The sequence below is a fragment of the Rhamphochromis sp. 'chilingali' genome (genome assembly GCF_963969265.1).
Source record: "Rhamphochromis sp. 'chilingali' genome assembly, chromosome: 7".
In the NCBI taxonomy this organism is placed as follows: Eukaryota; Metazoa; Chordata; class Actinopteri; order Cichliformes; family Cichlidae; genus Rhamphochromis; species Rhamphochromis sp. 'chilingali'.
The window spans coordinates 25,012,869-25,033,496 of NC_137934.1; the positions used below are offsets into that span (position 1 = coordinate 25,012,869).

Genomic DNA, 20,628 nt, shown 5'->3' on the forward strand with positions numbered 1-20,628 from the left:
TTTAATAAATTTGGCCAAATTTCTAGAAATATTGATTTCAGTGACAAAACATAATCATTACTGCTGACGTGAACTATATTTTTTACTGAATTTATGTTTACCCTTAGTCAGCAGTTTGAAATTTCTCACAGCTCCCTGCTGGGGCCCCTGGATTGACTCTGGTTGCTGGTGTCTCTAGCGTCACATGTTTTAGACTCAACTGAATCAACTTCAGCTTTGGTTTTCATTACATATATTTTATTAATAACTAAACTTCATTTCCATCCATTTAATATAATAGCTAGTCTGTGAGCTAACAGGAAAGGGAAATGGATTTGAAAATGAGTGGAACTGCCATGTTAAATAAATCTTTATTTCTCTTTTTAAATTGAATTTAAAAAAAATCTGTTTGCTAATTTGGGATTTAAAAATTGTTTTTTGAAATGAGACTTTTATTGAGAGTTTAATAATATTTTGTGAAATCCAACATGGATTTGAAGTATTTATTAATGGATTAATCATTCATTTTAAGTGTTTTAATTTTAAACTAAACTGTTAAATAATAAATTACTGTATTAAATAAATACAATTAAAAATTAATTTATAAATGCATATTTTATTGCACCCCTCTGGACTGGAATAGCTGTTGTCTTTACATTATAAAGCCCCTTGTTGTGATTTGTTGCTCTATAAATAAAGCTAAGTTGGCTTTACAGTCACATAAACAGCATACTCTGCTTCTATGATCAAGTGTAAATTCTATGATTATCAGTGTGTTGCAGCTTCACCCTGTGGAGTGATGGAGAACTGCTGGTAATCTTCACTTTAAATCCTCAGAGGTGGATGTGTTATTTTTACGTTTAGATGTAACTGATTAATTTGACCATTATAACCTGTCAGGAGTTGGTCTGTTGATTCATGTTGTTGGTTACACACATATAAAAGAAGCTCTGAAAAAAGCTTGAATTACACAGTTTAAAAAAAAAGCAAAAAAAAAAGCAAATATGATATCATAAAGTTATAGCTTCAGATGAAGTGAAGACTCAAAGTTGCCCGTCTCAAAGTCAGAGTTTGTTCTACCTCCGTTTCTTCCCCTTTTCATCTCCACTTTACCTCAGTAGTTATTTTGCCTGTCAATGAGGTGATTTTACTCGCATCAGAAGAGTTGGAGGAGGCGGCTGGCACAAAGAGGTCTGGGAGTCTGCTTGGACTATGGAAGGACCCGGAGAAGCAGCAGAAAATAATGGATTTATAGACATGCATTTACTATAATTACCCTAAAACACTTAATAAGGACTTATTGGTGAGTTTGAGCCAAGTCTTTTCTACAAAGTTGCAGCTTTTGTTTTGGGTGTTATTTAAGGCATTTCCTGCTGTGCCTGTGGTTGGCATGAAAAGAGGATGATGCAGCATCTGTAACCCGGTTTATGAAGCTGCTCCAGAGTCCAACGCATCAGCATTTAAAAAAAAAAATCAAATCCAGATTCAGACTCAAAGACGCGACTGTATTTAAGAAAAACAAAGACGTGTCAAAGAAAACGTTTCTGATCCTTTTTATAGCAAGGATCAATGATCTGCTTCCACAGACCGAAACTGACAGATTGAAGAGATTTATAATAAAAACAAAAATCTAATTTAAAACTTGGAACCATGGCTGACCAACCAACCAGATGTAAAACTGGAACATCTGGACTGAATGTGTGATGAAGAGTAAAAGTCAGCTTGATTAAAGAGTTTATTTTCAGTCAGAATTTGAAAATCATCTTTCTGATCCACGACTGATAATCTGACACTCTGGTGAAGATGGCTGGCTTCTCTGAGTCGCAGTGCCAGCTGCCCCATGTGGCAACACCAAACAGGAAGTAGGTGCCATATTTCTGACAGAAGAGTGGTGCTCCAGCGTCTCCCTGCAGAGACAAAGAGTGAGTTTCTCCTGATGGTTATCAACACACACACACACACACACACACACACACACACACACACACACACACACACACACACACACACACACACACACGAGGGCTGAAGGTCTTCCACGTCAGCCATGTTGGGTCCATAAATATTTGGACAATGTTTTTGTTAATCAACATTGAAGTGAAGACTTTTAGCTCTAAATCAAGAGGTTTAACAAAATATTACAGTAACTGTTTATGAAATACAGACATTTTTATACTCAGCAGGCCTAACCTTCACAGCCAAGACACAAAATATGAATGATGAACATTTATTGATAATGAAGCAGCAAACTAGACCCTCAGTTGGGCATTAAATACCAAACTGAAGGCAGAGAGCCAGAAAGCATCTGAAAGTGCTGAAGTAAAGACCTGCACAGCATCACGAGGAGGAAACACAGCAAGTAGTCAACGGGGATTTTTATAAATTTGAGAAATTGTTCTTATATTTATGCTATTGTTCAAGTACTTATGGACCCAGCTGGAGCTACAGGCTCATGAACCTCAGACTTGGAACATTTCCTTCTGGAAGAAACACTGATTAAGGTAAAACCCAAGCAACTTTTGTAAAGAGTTAAAGAACAGCTTATGATTACAGAGAGGCACCACAGACTGGACATGAGATCGTGGAGTTTAGAGTCGATCACAGTCCCTAACAATGAGGAGTGTCCAGATCATCAAAATAGCTTTAGGATTTAAAAAATAAAAATTTGTTTATCCTCCCTGATAAATGTTTAAAATGGAAAATCCACAACCTGAAATCACCTAAAGCACCTCAGTGATGTCATTTCTCTTTCTTCACAAAGCTTGTGTTCAGTGATGCATCTTTAAGGGAAGAGGATGTTTCACTGATAAATTACATGGATGGATATCCATCCTGTATTAATAGCTTTACAGGTGGTCAAAACAGCTCCCACCAACACTGAACATTAATGGTATCCACTGCTGTGTGCAGTAGATGAAGTTGTGCCGGACAGCTGTGCTTTGAAAGGAACACCAAACCGATGTCGGGTTTAGTTACCATACAGGATGTGGAGCCTGCAGGATGTGAACAGATGTGAGAGTCAGTGACGAAGCCTCCCCATTTCTGCCTGCAGGAGGTTGCGTTGACGAGTGTGAGCCCAGCGTGATGCAGCCGGTCTGGATCAACACCCTCTACCAAATTAAGAAGGGTCAGTGTAAAGTACGATCAGGATACACAGGTCTGAAGTCCTGTCACATGACTCAGTCTGATCACACACCAAACTACTGGTTGTTCCTGTTCTGTACACTATGCAGGAGGAATGAGGATGTTACCTTTCGCTTTAGTTGCTCCCCAGCCAGCTGTGATACAAGACCAGGTGTCATCCAGGTCATCATCCTCATCAGGGACACAAACTGGAGACACTTCAGAACCTGTAGACAGAGTCAGGGCACAGTGAAGATTTCTCAGACACAGTGAAGACTTCTCAGAGTCAAATCTCCTGAAGGTTCAGGCTCACCAAGTCTGGCAGCACTGCTCAGGTGAAGCAGTGCCAGGTTAGACTTTGGGGGGAAGCCCGTTTTCTGCGGCGGGTTAAAGACTTTGTCCACCAGGATGGTTTGAACTGGCAGGAACTTAATGTCATGAAGCCCCAAAACTGCCACATCCTCTTTAGCCCTGCAGTAGTAGTAGTAGTCGTCGTCGTCAGTAGGAACATTAGCAGAGCTGACACGTGACAGATTACACTGCAGTACTGGAGCCAGTATTAATGGTAGCAGGACTACCTGACGCCGCAGTGTTTGGCGGTGATAACCCAGTGGGGGTGGATCAGAGCGCCGCTGCAGTAGTGGCGACCATTAAACTGTAGGCTGACCTGCCAGGGCCAGAGGAAGGGGCAGGACTCAGTCACATTCACCACGGACAACACGCCGTCCACGGACAGCGAGATTTCGGCGAGGCCGGGAGTCTGATCACAGCCGGAGCTCTGCTGCTTACCGCACTCCTCTGTTACCCCCACATGCAGGAAGGGACAAAATAGAAACACCTGAACTACATGTTGATACACTGACTGGTGGATCTTCTGTTGCAGTTTAAAGATGGTGTGATAAAAAAAAAAAAAAAAAAGAAAAAGAAAAAAGAAAAAGCTTACCTTCCTCTATGAGGTCATCTTCAGACACTTGAGCCTGATCACCTGGAAATGGAAGAAGTCCTTCAGAACAGACTCCACCTGCTGCAGGTGTAGAAAGGTCGTGGACTCTGAAACTCACCCATGGTGTCAGACATCCACTGAACATGCTGCTGCACTCTGGTGTACACTCCAGGTCTTTTGGCACGACCACAACCCACCCCCCAACTCACCAAACCTGCCAGCTCATACCTGGTGCCTGTGAAGCAGGACAGAGGACCTCCAGAGTCCCCCTGACACACATACAGGAACACAGACACCACACGAGTTTCTCAATACTCTCCAGATACATGCTGACTGAGGTTTCCTGGTCCACATGATGAACATTCCTTGTTTTCAGGCTGCACAGATGTTCAGCTTGTACCTGACAGGCATCCAGTCCCCCTTCATCCTTCCCAGCACAAAACATGGAGGGCCTGATCCTGCCTAGGTAGTACTGGTTGCAGGTATCCGAGGGCAGGATGGTCACATTCACTTCCTGCAGTCTGTTGACTCGAGGGCCATCTGGTGATGGAGAAAGAACACAAAGGCTCAGATCACACCTGAAGAACCCCAGCTTCCTGTGTACAGCAAACATTTCCTCACTCTCTCGGGTGGAGCCCCAGCCAGTGATGGTGCATTTCATGAGCAGAGGCAGCGGCGTCATCCAGATGTCGATGGGTCTGACGAAGTGGTTGAACTCCAGTGGTTTCTCCAGCTTCACCAGAGCAATGTCGCTCTCTTTAGACTCAGTGTTGTAGCTGTGATGAATGAAGATCATGGAGACTCCCACCAGCTAAGCAGAGAGATGGGAACATTTTCTCATTTCACATCAGGACGATTGGTTCCTTGGAGGTAGCACAGACAAAGAACCAAGAGAACACAGCCTGGAGCCTAACTCCGATCCCACCCAGATATCCACAGACCGAGGCTCCTCAGCAACCCAACAATAAATGACAATGAAAAGCAATCATATTATTATTCCTCCTTAAAACATCATAAGCTATGCAGTCAATGTCTTAGGTTATTACTGCTGTTTTTGCAAAGTGACAAAAATCCTTGTGCAGTGTGTTAGCACATGATGGTATGACCCACATTTTAAGTTTTGTTCTAAACCCTGGACACAGAGTCACTGCTGTCTGCAATGCTGCTCGACTGATCAGCCTTCAGCTGACGTTTTTGATGACAAACAGAGTTTACAGTTCAGTGCCTGACCTGCTCCTGAGGCTCCTCAGCTTTATCCAGGTCATGTTTTCCAGCAAGAACCATCCACAAGGATACTTTATTATGCCTGTAACACAAGTCATGACATAATACTTAGTACTGATGTATTATTGTACAGTCTTTACATTCCAACATAAAACACCTCGGGGTGACTGTTACTATTATACCATATAAATAAAGTTGCTGACTTAGTTTGATGTGTACTCAGTAAGATAAGATATAAGATAAGACTGTATTGATCCCACAGCAGGGAAATTTGTGCATTTCCTCAGCTCAGGTACAGATATCAGAAGAAAAACACAAAAAATACAAATAAAACACAATAAATACAAAATAAGTAAAATAATACACTATAACGGCACACACAGTATGTGATTATGGATAGAGGGTTGTGGAAATATGCAAGACATAAATTTCACTATTCTACCATATCTATTACTAAGTAATAGATATCTATGAGTATAGACAAGTACACACTAAATATACATATGTATACATACACATACACCTGCACATGTCCATACATGTAAAGGTACATTATGCATGAGTTGTGACCGTAGATGTCCACAATGTCCAGTGACTCATGACATTGTGATTGAGGAGTTAGAGTCAAACTGCTGTTGGGATGAATGATCTGCGAAAGCGCTCCTTCCTGCAGCGAGGGTGTTTCAGTCTCTGACTAAAGGAGCTGCTCAGCACACTCACAGACTCATGTAGAGGGAGATGTTGGTTGTTCATGATGAATGTCAGCTTTACTAAGATCCTCCTCTTGCCCACTGGCTCCAGAGGACATCCCAGCACAGAATAAGACCTCCACACCAGTTTGTCAGTCCTGCTCCTGTCCATGCATCCGCTCCCCAGCAGGCCACTGCATAGAAAAAGGCAGATGCTACCACAGTGTCATAGAATGTCCTTAACAGAGTCCTGCAGACTCCGAAGGACCTCAGTCTCCTCAGCAGGTGGCGTTGACTCTGGCCCTGCTTATACAGGACATTTGTATTTTTAGTCCAGGCCAGTTTATTGCTGAGGTGAACAACCAGGTACTTGTAAAAGTCCACAATCTCAGTGTCTTCTCCTTGGATGTTAACCAGTGTTTGTAGGGGTTTACTTCCTCCTGAAGTCTATGACCATCTCCTTTGTCTTGCTGGCGTTGATTTGGAGTGCGTTGGTCTCATACCAGCCAACAAAGTCAGTGATGACCCTCATCTATTCCTGATCATTCCTGTATGATATGCATCCGTTGATGGCTGTATCATCTGAGAAATTCTGTTGGTGGCAATGGTCCAAATTATAACAGAAGTCCGAAGTATACAGGCTAAACAGGAAGGGTGAGAGAACCGTGCCCTGTAGCACCCCTGTGCTGCAGATTACCACGTCAAACACAGAGGTGATAAACCTGATCCTGGATCTGTCCTGGTGTCAGAGAAGGTTGTTCTGAGCCAAAAACGCTCTAAATGTATTACATGTACTACTGCTACCATCTGACCAGGTCTAACACTGGAACCCTCTCTGAACATCTCAAACTATTCTAAACTATTTACAAAAAAAAAAGAAAAAAGAAAAAAGAAAAAAAAAAGCCAACTGCAGAGGCTGCGACAAAACAAACGTGACCTCTGACCTTACGAAGCAGTGGGCAGCAGAGATGACCCACAGCGGGCTGACGATAGCACCCCCGCAGGCTGGCATGGAGGCGAGCTGCAGGGAAACCTGCCAGGGCCACGAGTGAGCCCAGGCCTCCTGACCCCCGATGATTCGGGTTTCCAGCTCCTGCTCCAGCATGAAGGAGCGCACCCCGGCGAGGTCTGAGGGCAGAGGTCAGAAGAGAGCTCAGCTAATTATTTCAGATAAAAACTGTTCAACCGCCAATGTTACAGAAAAATGACCATAAATACATAAATAAGCCAACGGGTTTAAGGAGAAACTTCAAAATAAAAGCACAGGCAGCATGGTACAACATATAAAGAGTTAAAATATTTTCAGCACCAATTTAAAAACATGAAACATTTTTATTTGTCAGTGAAGATCTGGCAGGGTTTCACAGGATTTTACTGTTTTAATACAAACTTACATACTTTAAAAGTAACATTTCTAAATTATCTTTAAAAAAGCATTTTAAAAAAATGTTTAAATCATATGCGTATGATTCTTCCTCTTCAAAAACTAAAATATTTCCATTTTAATACTATTACAAGCCTATAACGATAACAAAATAAAAATATTTGTAAAAGAAACTTGTTTTTTAATATATATATATATATATATATATATATATATATATATATATATATATATATATATTTTCTTTTCTTTTCATGAGGTCATTTTATTTCTCATTTTACTGAGCATCTTTCATATCACCCATGGAGCGCCAGGACTGCCATAATGAATTAATTAAATACACCATTAAATAATTAATTAAATGTGGCAATAATTAATTAAAATTGGAATTAATTAAATAAATAAATAGTTATGACACATGTAATTGATTAATCATTGACACATTTAATTAATTATTGACATATTTAATTAATTAATTATTGACACGTTTAATTTATTAATTATTGACACATTAATTATTGACACATTTAATTAATTAATTATTGACACATTTAATTAAATATTCATGTATTTCACAGTTTAATTAATTATTCACACATTTAATTAATTATTTAATGGTGTATTTAATTAATTCATTATGGCAGTCCTGGCACTCCATAATCACCGGGTTCCCACGTGTAACGTAAAAACCTCGGACTCGTTAACGCGTGGATCACCTGTGAAGCCGAAGCGTGCGGAGAACAGCGAGCTTTCCTGCGCAGTTCCATTTACAGTGGGGTTCCGCTGATTCTGGATCTGTGTCGAACCTCCAGCTGCAAACAAAATATTAACAGCTGTAACGCACAGCAAACATAAAAACCATTTAAAACGGTTTTGGAGTCGCTGTGTCTTCAGGACACTCGAGGACACCCTCAGGTATAATAGTTGTAAACTCTGCATCCAAAAATAGTCCTACTAGCAGGTGACTGATCAGGCTGCACAAACACAAACCAGCAGTGTGTGTGTGTGGTGGGGGGGAGACTTGTCTCACCTGTGTAGACCGACAGAACACAGACGACCAGCAGCAGCATGTCTGTCTCACGTTCACCCTCAGAAGACTTACAGGCTTCACGCTGCTGAGCTTCACCTTCATCAGCCTGACCTGTGTGATTGCACACACCTGTACGAGACCCCTCCCTCCACTGTCAATCTGCAGCATTCAGTGTGACAACAGGTGGGAGACAGGTGAGTCCTCCAGTGTCTGTGTTGTCCCTTTTCCACTGAGGATTTCAGTTCGGACCCACTTGCATTAGAAGACTGGTACTGCTGATGTCAGCGTCAGTGGGAGGAGCTTCTACCAGAAATTGTAGCTGGAGCTGGCTTTGCGTGTGCACGCGTCACTGGATGGAACAGGCATAAAATCAAAGAGAGCGCAGTCCCGCTGATGGTGCTGGAGGTGAGTAGAGTGCGCAGCTGTTTTTGTGTGTTGCTGCAGCAGCCACATCACGGCGTGGGGCCGTTTGAAACAGCAGGTTTTTGTGCGTGACGCTGCTGACTGACACAAAAGCCTCTGAATATCCCACCATTCAGAAACGATAGCATGACATCAAGTCCGAGGTCTGAGTGGAGCATCAGGGCCCTGTTTCAGGAAGCCGGTTTAGTGCAAACTCTGAGTAAGTATACCCTGAGTTAACGAAAACTCTGGGTTTTCGGTTTCACAAAGCGAGTTTAGATTAATTCTGAGTGAGTTACTATGACGACACACTCCGTGAAGCTAACCTGCCCCCTAGCAGGTTTACTTCAACTAACCCTGACCTTCTCCGCCTCTTTGTCAGAAACCTGACTGTAGGAAGTGTCAGACATGGCGTGCTCCTTCCTTGAAGAGCCAGTAGATGTTGAAGCCCAAATTCTCCGCAGAGCTCTCCGCCGGGAGAGAGTGATTAGAGCGCGTTTGGACATTTTATCATTTCCTGATGATTTCCTGTGTGAACGTTACCGTTTTTCAGCACAATCTATAATTTATTTGAATAACATCCTCAGGCCTAATATTGCTCATGTGACACATCGCGGACATTGTCCCAGTTCTGTACATATTATTTGTATTGCACTTCGGTTTTTTGCAAACGGGAGCTTTCTGTATAATATTGGTGACGCTGAGCACGTTTCCAAGGCTACCGTCTGTCGGGCAGTCAGGAATGTTACAGTTGCACTGAAACGTCTCCTGTACTCGTTTGTGGTGTTCCCCGGTCATAGACCCACAAGATTTATCAAAGAGGGATTCCACAAAATTGCAGGTATCAGGATGAACAAAACTTAATTCATGATGTGGTGATACTTGAACTACTACTTAAATGTTACATTTATTCCCACGGTTCCCAGGCGTGATTGGCTGTAGAGATGGCACTCACATTCCAATCATTGCTCCTTCAGTAAATGAAGGAGACTATGTGAACAGGAAGTCTTTCCACAGCATTAATGTACAGGTACATAGTTCCCTGTAGCATTTCAAACTAACAAATTATTTCATTATAGTAATGGATGCTAATTTGTGTTCTCTGCACTGTGAAGATCATATGTGATGCTGCCAACATTATCACAAATGTGGAAGCCAACTGCTCAGCCTCTGTGAGTGGTGGTGGTGGAGGACCCCCACCTGTTTTTCGGGCCTCCACTTTTTTTCTAGTGGCTATAACGGGTCGCATATGAGCATACAGACTAAGCAAATATGTACTTGTAATGTGCTCAGATAATTTCAATAAGTGCTTACAGAAAGAAAATTAATGTAGCCTCTAACTGCAATTGATTTACATCGGACAAACAGACCAAGCACTATGGCTCATAATACAATTACACCTTACCTGTTTGGACTATATTTTTATATTTCATTTTTACTTGCTGCCAGGAACGTTTGGGGCCTGTTGGGTTGCACCTGCGCTCACATCACATCACAAAATAAAATGTATGAAATAAAAAATAAAATAAAATATAATAAAATAACGTGTTAAATGGGTGGGAAATCCCTAGATCAATGTTTAAATTAACACTCACGCATTGACTCTGTCGGCTATGTTTTGCCATGCATGCTCCCTTTCTTTTGCAGCTGAGGCTGTGTTACTTTTTTTCCGCAAAATTTGCATGTTATCTGCATATACTGCCATCAGAATTTCGGCCTCAAGCGCTGTAAGATACATTGACCGCGCCTTCTTTCCCTCCGTCTCCATGGTGACTCGCTTAATCTGCGCTCCACTGATCAGGGCTTTATGTATCCTCGTGCGCGCGCTTAATTTGGGGTTAAAGCAACTCCGCGTTGATTGAACTAATTGTTATCAGCCTTTCTGAAACCGAATATTCCGAGTTGGACAGTTCGGGGTTACTCAACCCCGTGTATCATTTTTAACTCTGAGTTTTCTAAACCGGCTTCCTGAAATAGGGCCCAGGTGTTGTCACCGGTAACACAGTAAAATGGACCGTGACAGTCATTTTATGAAGAGTTTCAATTTATGGTTCATGGCGCTTGCACACAAATTAGACAAAGCTAAACGTTCACGACAACCACGAGCTCAGACTGAAGTAACGACGTCTCTCGTGGTGGTCCTTTGACGGAGCGAGCAGTGTAAACACGTCTGCACAGACACGCCGTACACTGCTGCACAGACAACTGGATGATGACATGGTGAAATAAATCCTGCATGTAAGCTTTATGAACTCTTTCAGTGAAACACTGAGTGACGCGTTTACTGGCGCTCATAAATGTAAGTGATGATCCAGTGATGAAGGACCAGAGCTGTGCTCGAACCAGGACTCACCTGCTCCGGAGAGAGAGGCAGACACTTGGGTTTGCAGTTTGTTTATTAATGTGACTGACATGTATTTTACTTTATTTCCGGTTGTGTTATATGGTGCTCGCCTGTATTTATTATTGTGGCAGTGACAAACTGATGAGGCTCCGCGATTAAACGTCACTGAGAGCGGAAGCCCGGCTGTCACATGCTTGTCGGTCCGCCTCCCCCGTCCTCAGTCGGAGTCTGGACGCCGAGCAGAGAGCATGTCTGGGTGCGACCGAGTGATCTTTGAGGCCACTAGGCTGCTGTGCGCCGCCGGAGGAGCTCTGCGGCTCCCGCAGCTATACGAGGAGCTGCGGCGACTCTGTCGTGTCTCCGAGGAGCTCCTCTGCAAGCTGGTCTATGGGCATCCCCGCTTCCTGCTGGTCCGTGGGCCGGAGACGGATGGCTGGCTACGCCCCGAGGACTGCACGGTGCTGGCGCAGACGTCACTGCGCGTGTGCGTGAGCCACCGGCTCGGGGAGCCGTGCGCAGACTGTGACCAACTGCACCTTTGCAGATTCTACATCTACGGAACCTGCAAGTTCGGCAAGGGCAGGTGTGTGTGCATGCGTGCGTGTGTGTCTCTCTCTCTCTCTTTCTCACACACACACACACACACACACACACACACACACACACACACACACACACACACACACACACACACACACACAGAGGCTGAACGAAAGTTAAGGAAATGAAACAGAAACAAAAGTTTCCGCCGCAACAGAGACATCCTTATCTTCATCATCTTTATCATCCACACATCATCCTTATTACCATCTTCATCATTATTCTTATTGTTGTTGTTGTTGTTGTTATTGTCGGTGGTGGGTGTTGTCTCTAAAGCTGACAGGAAACAAGCTGACACCTGCTGCCAGACGTCACTGTGACGTCAGCAACCAGCTGATTGTCAGATGAGTTTTGTTTTCCTGAGAAATGAGACCACAGGAACAGGGGCGGATCTAGAGAAATTTTCTTAGGGTGGCAAAGAAATCAAATGGGGTGGCAAAATCAAAGCCTTTTTTTTTTTTTTTTTTTCTCAAACACATATGCAGGTGGTTACGTATGGTTAAAATCAAATGCAGTAAGTATACACGTTTTTCATATAAATATAGTCTATAACTTAATTATTGTCTGTAGCCCACATAATTACACACTTTAGTTACATAAAACATGTGAGTTTTGATGTTATGTGCTGTATAGCCTGTATAATAAATAAATATGTAGCCCAATAAGTATAAAATCCAGAAAGCTACACAACATGGGGCGGTTCATTTACAAACACAAGTCTAACTTAAGTTTCACACTGTTTTTTGTTAGAAAACAATCACATTGTTAGATGCTTAAATTACACAATGTCAGAAATCTGCACTGTCATGAAAATTTAAACCTAATTTTTCATGATTTGTTGGATTCACCCACTGAGGTCTGAAATACAAACGGCCATTTTTGACTCCTTTTGAGTTTACATTTGTATTTCACCCTCAGATTGTTTCGTTTTATTTTTTTCCCCTTGCCTTGTTTGGTATCATTCTTTTCAGCTCAACTGAATTTAGTTGTTTGTTTTTTTTCCACTGACATACTGCATTAGTATTACTGATCTGAAATCACACAAAGAACTTAAAATCCTAGTAGTATTTCTTTACTGTAAAAAAAACACAGACATGTTGAGTACATTTTTATAACTTGAAATGCAAATATAAAATGTACATTTTGTAAACATAAACAACAATTTATCTATAAAAATTATATTAAACTATATTATAAAAATGCAGCCAATACACCTGCCGTTTTGTTTTTTCATTTTTGTACAACCATTTTAAAATATTACTAAAACTAAAATGAGAGAACAATCAGGTATTGCAATAAGATGTGTGCCAGTAAAAAAAAAAAAAAAAAAAAAAAAGTTTGTCCACCAAAAGACAGAGGAGAACAGCACAGGGATAAACCTGCAGGCCTGACAACAGGAGGTGTATCACTCCGCTGGTTTTCTACTCAGTGTTTACGTTCCAAATGTGCCTTTGTGACATTCATTAGTGCCCTCACTGACACATAAAACAAAACAACGACTACACAACACACTAAGTATACACTCCACACTAAATGTCACAAATCTCCCACATCTTAAAACTCTCTCGCTCGCTCTCTCTCGCTGCCGTTACGTCACTCCCAAAACTCTCCCCTCTTCCTAAACAGCTGTTACGAGTTCAAAATTGGGGATGGAAACAAGAGGAAAAACCACAATAACAACACTGGTCCGGCCGGGTTAAGTCAAACGATGATTTTAATAGTCACACGCGTGGGAGATGGACACTGTATGCAGACAGCCTCAGATCTCAAAATGGTGGAGCATTGATCAAACTCTTATAGCCTCTGGTGTCCCCACCTTATCATAAAAGCCTAAACATTCACATGCTTTCTCTCACACGGCGCCTAAGCTACGACCTTGGCTCCCTGTTTATCTGCTCCTGCTGAGATGGGGCAGAAAACTCCAGCATGTTCCGTTCTCTTCTAATCAGACAAATAAGGCGATGACTTTCTGCGAACAGTATTTCGTATAACATCATAAAACAATATCATTCATCCACAATAAATCAGCAGTCTAATGTAATGCAAATCAGTTTAACGAATGCAATAGTTATCAGCTTCTTCTAATTCAGGAGAATAATGCAAACTAAGACTACATAATAATTCACAGCCTTTAATTAGGGGTATAACATGGCATAAAATAATATTATAATTTAACACAACCAAATCCCACGTGCTGACTTTTTTTTTTTTTTTTAAATTGGTCGACATGGTACGTTTTTCCACCGATAGGAAACATGTGGCTTTATTTCTTTCTTTACGGTTTTCGTGCTGTCCTTAGAAAACGCTTAAAACACACACAAAAACGTGACGACAGTATTTAGAAAAAAGCGTGGCTTATATATATTATCATAATTCTGGATTTACTGGCCTGTAATTAAAATGTAAAAACTTTGAAGTCCGAACTTTCAATGAGGGCTGAAATAGAGACTGAGCGTGGCTGCAGCTTGTTGCTATGTCAGCTTACATCAGTCATGTGCAGTGGGGCGGTCCAAGCCTGTTTGGCGCCCTGGGCGGACACTCCCCCCCCCCCACACACACAAAACATATTAAGTATTGAAAAAAAACAACTCTCAAATGACATCCTGTACTTGTGTACAACTTAGCTCAGAGAATAACTTCACAGCCTCGCCTCTGTCAGTGCGCCCCAGGGTGGCTGTGGCTACAATGTAGCTTGTCATCACCAGTGTGTGAATGTGTGTGTGAATGGGTGGATGACTGGATGTGTAAAGCGCTTTGGGGTCCTTAGGGACTAGTAAAAGCGATATATATATATATATATATATATAATTTTTTTTTTTTTTTGTGTTTACTTGCACTGCTGTAACTGGAACCTCGTCGTCTCGTCTCTCTATATACTGGCCTGTATGTAGCGGAGATGACAATAAAGTTTACTTTGACTTCAGCAGCGAGCAGGCGCACCGAGGGCTCTCGCGCTCACTTTTCATGTATAGAATTTCGAAAAAACATCGGTGCAAATTATAAGTCTGTATCATAATATCTGGTGTTTTCGTGTTTGTTGGTTTGCTTTTGTGATATCCTAAGACTAAGGAACCACGGAGACCATGTTTAGCTCACAGTTACTTCTTTATTAAGAGAACCGGGACATGCGCCCCACAGAGTGAAAGCTCTCCAACAACTGTTGCCCCCTGGTGGACAAATCCCTGCCACAACATAACATTCCTCCCCCCTTAAACTGGAACTACTCTGTAGTTTTAATCACTACAGAAAATACCCATAAACAAAAACTTCACCTTTATAAAAATGCAACAACCCCGTCCCCAGCCTTTATTTAAATTTCTTTAAAACCTTTAGTCCAACAGTCTTAGGTTAACCTATAACAGTTCACGGCCATTAACAAATGGGCTGAACCATTTGTTAATGGTGGAGGGGAGAACACTATGCAATATATTCAGTTTTAGCATTTATATTCACTGTAACTACGCTCAAACTGTTAATGCTATCTTATTTTAATAAACAACACTGTCATATGCAAAACTGGGGTGGCACTTGGGGTGGCAAGGGATTCTTTTAGGGTAGCACTTGCCACTAGGAAGTTTCACTTCCTACGTGTTTGCATCACCATGCTAACTGATTCTGCAGACGATCATCACAAACCAGCTTCAGTCCTGAAAACACTCACCTGCTACAGCATGCACCACTGATCCATTATCTATCTGTCTGACTGACTGATGGACTGATTGACTGGTATTGACAGCGGGGTGAGAGGAGCTGATGGTAAATGTACCTCCTCACAGGAAACCATGTCGATCATCCCACGACCTGCGGTCTGATCATAACTCCAGGCTGCTGAAAGAGTGCTCGCTGCAGCAGCTAAACGAGGACGAGCTCTTCCTGCTGCTGCTGCTCAACGACCCGGCGCTGCTGCCCGAGGTAACGCCCACACCTCACTCACCTGACGTCACAGGCTGTTCCTCAGGAGACGTGCTCAGTGTTAGCAGATGAAACGACTCTGCCCTTTACACAAGAAACGCAACTGTGCACAGATTCGTGGGACGCTCCTGAAGGAAAAAAAAAAGTGAATAAGAAAGTGATGAAACGCAGCATGTATGAGATCACCATGGCAACAGACTCACCATTTGTTTGCCTCACATGAGGACACAGAGCTTCTTTAGTCACGTAACATCCACAGAAGAAGAAACTGAAACTGAAAGTAAAACAAAAATCAAAAATGAAAAATGAAAATCGAAAGTTGGACATGACCGAGGATCCTCAGGTAACCAGAAACTAATGCAGGGGGGTCATTTTACACAGCGGGCCACATAAAGCGAACTTTGACCTTTTAAGTGGGTTGGACCACTTAAAAGGCTGAAGACCCGACTCCCGCGTACTGACCCGCCTTTCCCTGTTAATGCCCTACCTGGCCCCCTGGCAAAACTTTGCTAGACCCGCCCCTGAACAGTTACCAGCTGTCAGCTATGTAGAACAAGATCCTGGTGTTATTTGCCTCTCAGAAACAGTTCATAACTTCCCTTCAAATCATTCCTGTCACCTAAAAGGTAAACCTGTTTCTCCACCACCTGTTCAACTCTGATGATTCAGTAAGGACATCTCCTGGTTTCATCTTCACCACATATCCAAACCAGCAGCTGTTACAGCTGTGGCTCCAACAAACATCAGCTGATACTAGAAATTAATATTAAATAAATTCTAACAACAGCTGATCAAGCTTAAACGCGCTGCTGTTGTTTAGCGCAACATCTGGTGGTTTCCTCTTTCTGGTGCAAAGTGGGCCAAACAGGTGGGCCAAAGAGAGATGAGACTTGAGACAGAAAAGCCAATCAGCTGATCATTGATCAGTTTCATGGTTGAAGTAGCAACATGAGAGGGAAGGGGAGAGAATGAGAGAAGAAGAGGCAGCTGACAGCGTAAAGACACAGTATAACTCCAGCGTTGTCTCTTTTTTTCATTCTAGCTGAAGTACGGGACAAATCGCGTTCCTTTTCACCGCAATACGGATGTATTGTAATTGGTCCAGCCCAGAGTAGATCATGACCAATTGGCCAATCCACCACCTTCCATTGTTTACAAAACAAACAAACAACCCAAAACAAACATCGGCCCATTAAAAGCGAGAAATCACCATCCACCCATCGGGCAAATGGAATGCCCGATGGCCAGTCCAGCTGTGACTGGCATATGAATGTATCTCACGGGCTGTAAGTTTGACAACCCTTACTCTAATCATTTATGTATCCGATTTAGCTGAGTCTGCATTTACTTCATCACTTCAACATTTGTGACGTTTGTGACAAACACTGCTTTTAAGGGACTTTCAGTAAAAATGTGATTGACAGCTGGATCCTTAAAAAAATCACACACACTCTCTCTAACCCAATCATGAAGGCTCTGTATGTTTTCTCTCTCTCTCTCTCTCTCGCTCTCGCTTGCTCGCTCGCTCAGGTGTGTGTGCACTATAACAAAGGCTCGGGGCCTCACGGCTGCTGTAGTTTCCAGGGCGACTGCACCAAAGTGCACCTGTGTCAGCACTTCGTGCAGGGTGACTGCATCTTTGGAAAAAAGTGCAAACGGTTGCATGCCGTTGACGAGCACGGGCGCCACATGCTGGAGGAGAGAGGACTGAGCTGTGACATCATCCACAACCTGCCTTCCATCTACAGCAACATCCACCAGCTCAGAGCGGCCTCCACCTCCACCACCTCCATGGGTGAGACTGAAGCCTGAAACAGAACCTGCTGATCCTGAGAACCTTGACCGTCTAATCACTGTGAGGATAGAGGAGGAAACCTGCAGATCAGGAAAAGTCAGATCAGTATTAGAAATCTGCTCCATAAAGAGGAGAAAATAATTCCATAAATATGGAAGAAAAAAAGCCTTTTATACAAGCGAATACTGCCTCACAGACACAACAATGTCTCCTCACTGAAGTCATAATTGCCAAAAATATAAATAATGTTACGAAGCTGGTGTTTCAGTGTGATAATCTGATAATGCTACACAAATATGAGGAGGTTATCCATAAACATGACACAAGATTCAGATTTCATACATGGCGTTCAGTGTCTATGTGTGTGTGTTATTACCTGATTACATGTTACTGACGTGAACACAAGGAGGCGCTCTGTACCGTGACTTCGGCTCTTTATGTTTCAGACATTGTTCCTGAGCCGTCTCACTCTCTGGAGATCTGCCTGCACTTCTTCAGGAACAGATGCAAGTTTCAGGGTGAGTTCTCCTACTTTCTTCATGCGAGGATCTGATTGGCTGAGAGGAAACGGCACACAGGAAGTCTCTTTCAGCCTCCCGCTGTGCACTTAGTCGTGTGCATCCAGTAGGTGGCAGCACAGGGTAGAAGTACAGACTCCAACATGAAGCTGACTCACTCTTTATAAATAAAGATTTATTTGTTTTCTCACTAAAACCTAAAATATTTTTCGTGCCTTGCTGGCATCTGATTGGTTTCTCTGGAAACATACAGTTTAAAATATCAAATTTTCTTTTATTTAATCTTCTTCAGTGCAAATATTTAATGTATATACAGACATCATGTTCAAAAGAGTTGAAGTTTATAAATTATAATTTATTCAAATTTGTCTTCCTAGATAACGTTTTCTGTCAAATCTGCCAGTGGGGGAAAAATGTATTATTTTGTGCTCATTGTTTTGATTTCCTTTATTTTTCATCTGTACAGTCCTGTTTGATTGTGTTATTTATTTTTAATTATTAATATTTTATTATTAATATCATTTTTGTTATTTTGTGATTGTATGATTGTGTGATTTTTATGATTTCCTGCTGGTTGCGCTGAGTTTTCTGTGGGCGTGTTCGTGCTCATTGGCCTCGCCTCAGTCTTTCGGTCTCTCTGCAGACTCGTGCCTGCAGGTGCACTTCCACCTGCCGTATAAGTGGGAGGTTCTAGATGGCAGCACCTGGACGGAGCTGCAGAACATGGAGGACATTGAGCGAGACTTCTGTGACCCGTCCAGGACTGAGAGGTCAGAGGTCACAATGAGTGCAAGTTGTTGATGTTTTTCATGCATCAGCCACTCACAGCTGCCATGTTTTTCAGCGCTGGTGTTCAGACCATCGACTTCATCACGATGACTCGAGGGATGCAGCCTGTTCGCCGTCTCTCCACAGTTTCCTCCGTGAAGAAGCCGTTATACTACACACTGACCACCAAATGGCTGTGGTACTACAAGGGGGACCATGGGAACTGGGTGGAATATGGAAAGTTGGTGAGTTGGAGCACCTTTAGGATCACTGTGTGGGAGCGAGCTGTAGAGGAATACAGAAAATGTTTATTTAGCTCCAGGTCTGATGTCTGTCTCGTACGTCCTTCAGGATGAGAAGCTGCGCTCCACATCGGAGACATCCTGCACTCTGGAGAAGAAGTACCTGTCTGACAGAAGAGCTAAAGTCAGAGTGGTGAAAGGCTACAGAGAGTACATCATCAGCTTCAAAGGTACTACTTCCTGTCACCTGCATCCCAGGTGTAACTGTGAGTTAATGAAGTGGTCAGGTTAGGCCCAGAACAAGTCCAGCATCCCTCCATGTGGGGACTCACAGTTCCACAGTGAGTGCCACAGTCAGGGCAGGAAAGTCAGAGGTGACGATTCCAACAGAAACTTCCAGAATCCCAGAATGAAATTTTGGGAATGTCCCAGACACAATGGCATGCCCTGATTCAGCACATAGACACATCCCAGCCTTTAGGCTTCAGGTCCCAGTGTGTTCCTCTGTTACCGCTTCCTGATGGTGTCTAAGCATGTTCTCTCTCTCTCTGCAGACATGTACCAGAGGAACCACAAGCACAACACCAAGAGGAAAGTCCGCCGTCGCCCTCGCTTCGTCTCCCGGGAGGAGGTGGAGAGGCAGGTGCCGGTGTTAGGAAGTCAAATGTGACCCGATTATGTTGACTGGACCAGGCTGGGTGCCTTATCACAGTAGCAGGTGCTGCTGCTCAAGATTTCATCACTTCCTGGACGTCTGTAAATGATTACTGATGCATTCACTGAGCATGTTAACCACTTCTATTATTTTCTGCTTCTCTGTGTGTATGTGCCTGTGTGGGGGAAATTTATTCTACCTGTATTTCTATTTTTGTATGGGCTTTAGGCAATATAAAGCACCTTGAGGTCACTGTTGTTAATTTGGTGCTGTAAATAAAATGGAGTGATTCTTATTGGAGCCTTTTATTAATGTCTTTAGTTTGAGCTCTGTGGCTCTCTCAGCTGCAGGACGATCTGGTGTCAGAGACTCTGAGTCTACCTTTCTTTTTATTTGGTGTCCTCATCCATAATTTCCTTAAACCAACAGTTTGAAAATTGAGTCATGTGATCACAGAATCCTGGTGACCCCTCACAGACCCAAAGAAACGGCCGCGATCGTTAACTGAACTAAATATGAAACGTTACTGCAGTTACTGCAGACTCAAACTTCAGCACAGACTGGAACGCCCGTGACGTCGGTCCGTTCAGAGCAGGCTTCCTCTATTATGGCTGCACTGTTGTCGAGTATCAGCTGTTCTCTGTAGGAGTGCTCAGTTCATCTTTAAGGTGAAAATACGGAGGGTGACCTTCAACAGAAACAGCAGCATTCAAATAAACTGGTTGGTATCTTAATCTTTTCCAGTCTAACTGACCAATCAGAGCACTTTATTACTCACATTCACACACCTGAATTAAGTCAGCTGTTACCAAACACACACGCAGAGCCCAACTGACCACGGGATTCAAACCCACAACCTTCCTGCTAACCAGTGTACCGCTGTGCCCGTGGCCCAGGTCTGCATGAAGCATAAAAACATGAGCAGAGTCTGTGCGTTTGTGTGTGTGTGTGCGAGAGAGAGAGAGAGAGAGTGTGTGTGTGTGTGTGTGCGAGAGAGAGAGAGAGAGAGAGAGAGAGAGA

The 20,628-nt window shown here is 42.8% G+C and overlaps 2 protein-coding genes across 6 annotated transcripts; one reads left to right on the forward strand and one right to left on the reverse strand.

The window, feature by feature from the left end:
- Nucleotides 1-753: 753 nt before the first annotated feature.
- ovch1 (ovochymase 1) lies at nt 754-8,520 on the reverse strand. Of its 2 annotated transcripts, XM_080886541.1 has the most exons (13): nt 8,373-8,520; nt 8,059-8,154; nt 6,903-7,086; nt 5,276-5,351; nt 4,667-4,856; nt 4,446-4,585; nt 4,164-4,314; nt 4,046-4,087; nt 3,681-3,900; nt 3,416-3,573; nt 3,231-3,329; nt 2,956-3,089; nt 754-1,886 (listed from the first exon to the last, which is right to left on the reverse strand). In XM_080886541.1, exons 1-13 carry the CDS (start codon nt 8,410-8,412, stop codon nt 1,725-1,727), a joined length of 1,692 nt encoding a protein of 563 aa, XP_080742667.1. In that variant the 5' UTR covers nt 8,413-8,520; the 3' UTR covers nt 754-1,724. The 2 variants fall into 2 exon arrangements, with proteins under 2 accessions (XP_080742667.1, XP_080742666.1); XM_080886540.1 differs by having other exon boundaries at nt 8,059-8,520.
- A 188-nt stretch (nt 8,521-8,708) lies between these two features.
- On the forward strand, nt 8,709-19,888 carry parp12b (poly (ADP-ribose) polymerase family, member 12b). Of its 4 annotated transcripts, XM_080886544.1 has the most exons (10): nt 8,709-8,777; nt 11,036-11,156; nt 11,250-11,701; nt 15,495-15,630; nt 17,161-17,425; nt 17,872-17,943; nt 18,587-18,713; nt 18,788-18,956; nt 19,063-19,183; nt 19,508-19,888. In XM_080886544.1, the coding sequence occupies exons 3-10, from the start codon at nt 11,367-11,369 to the stop codon at nt 19,621-19,623; spliced, it is 1,341 nt and encodes a 446-aa protein (XP_080742670.1). In that variant the 5' UTR covers nt 8,709-8,777; nt 11,036-11,156; nt 11,250-11,366; the 3' UTR covers nt 19,624-19,888. The 4 variants fall into 4 exon arrangements, with proteins under 4 accessions (XP_080742670.1, XP_080742671.1, XP_080742668.1 ...); XM_080886545.1 differs by lacking the exon at nt 11,036-11,156 and having other exon boundaries at nt 8,714-8,777; XM_080886543.1 differs by lacking the exon at nt 8,709-8,777 and having other exon boundaries at nt 10,040-11,156.
- Nucleotides 19,889-20,628: the final 740 nt, after the last annotated feature.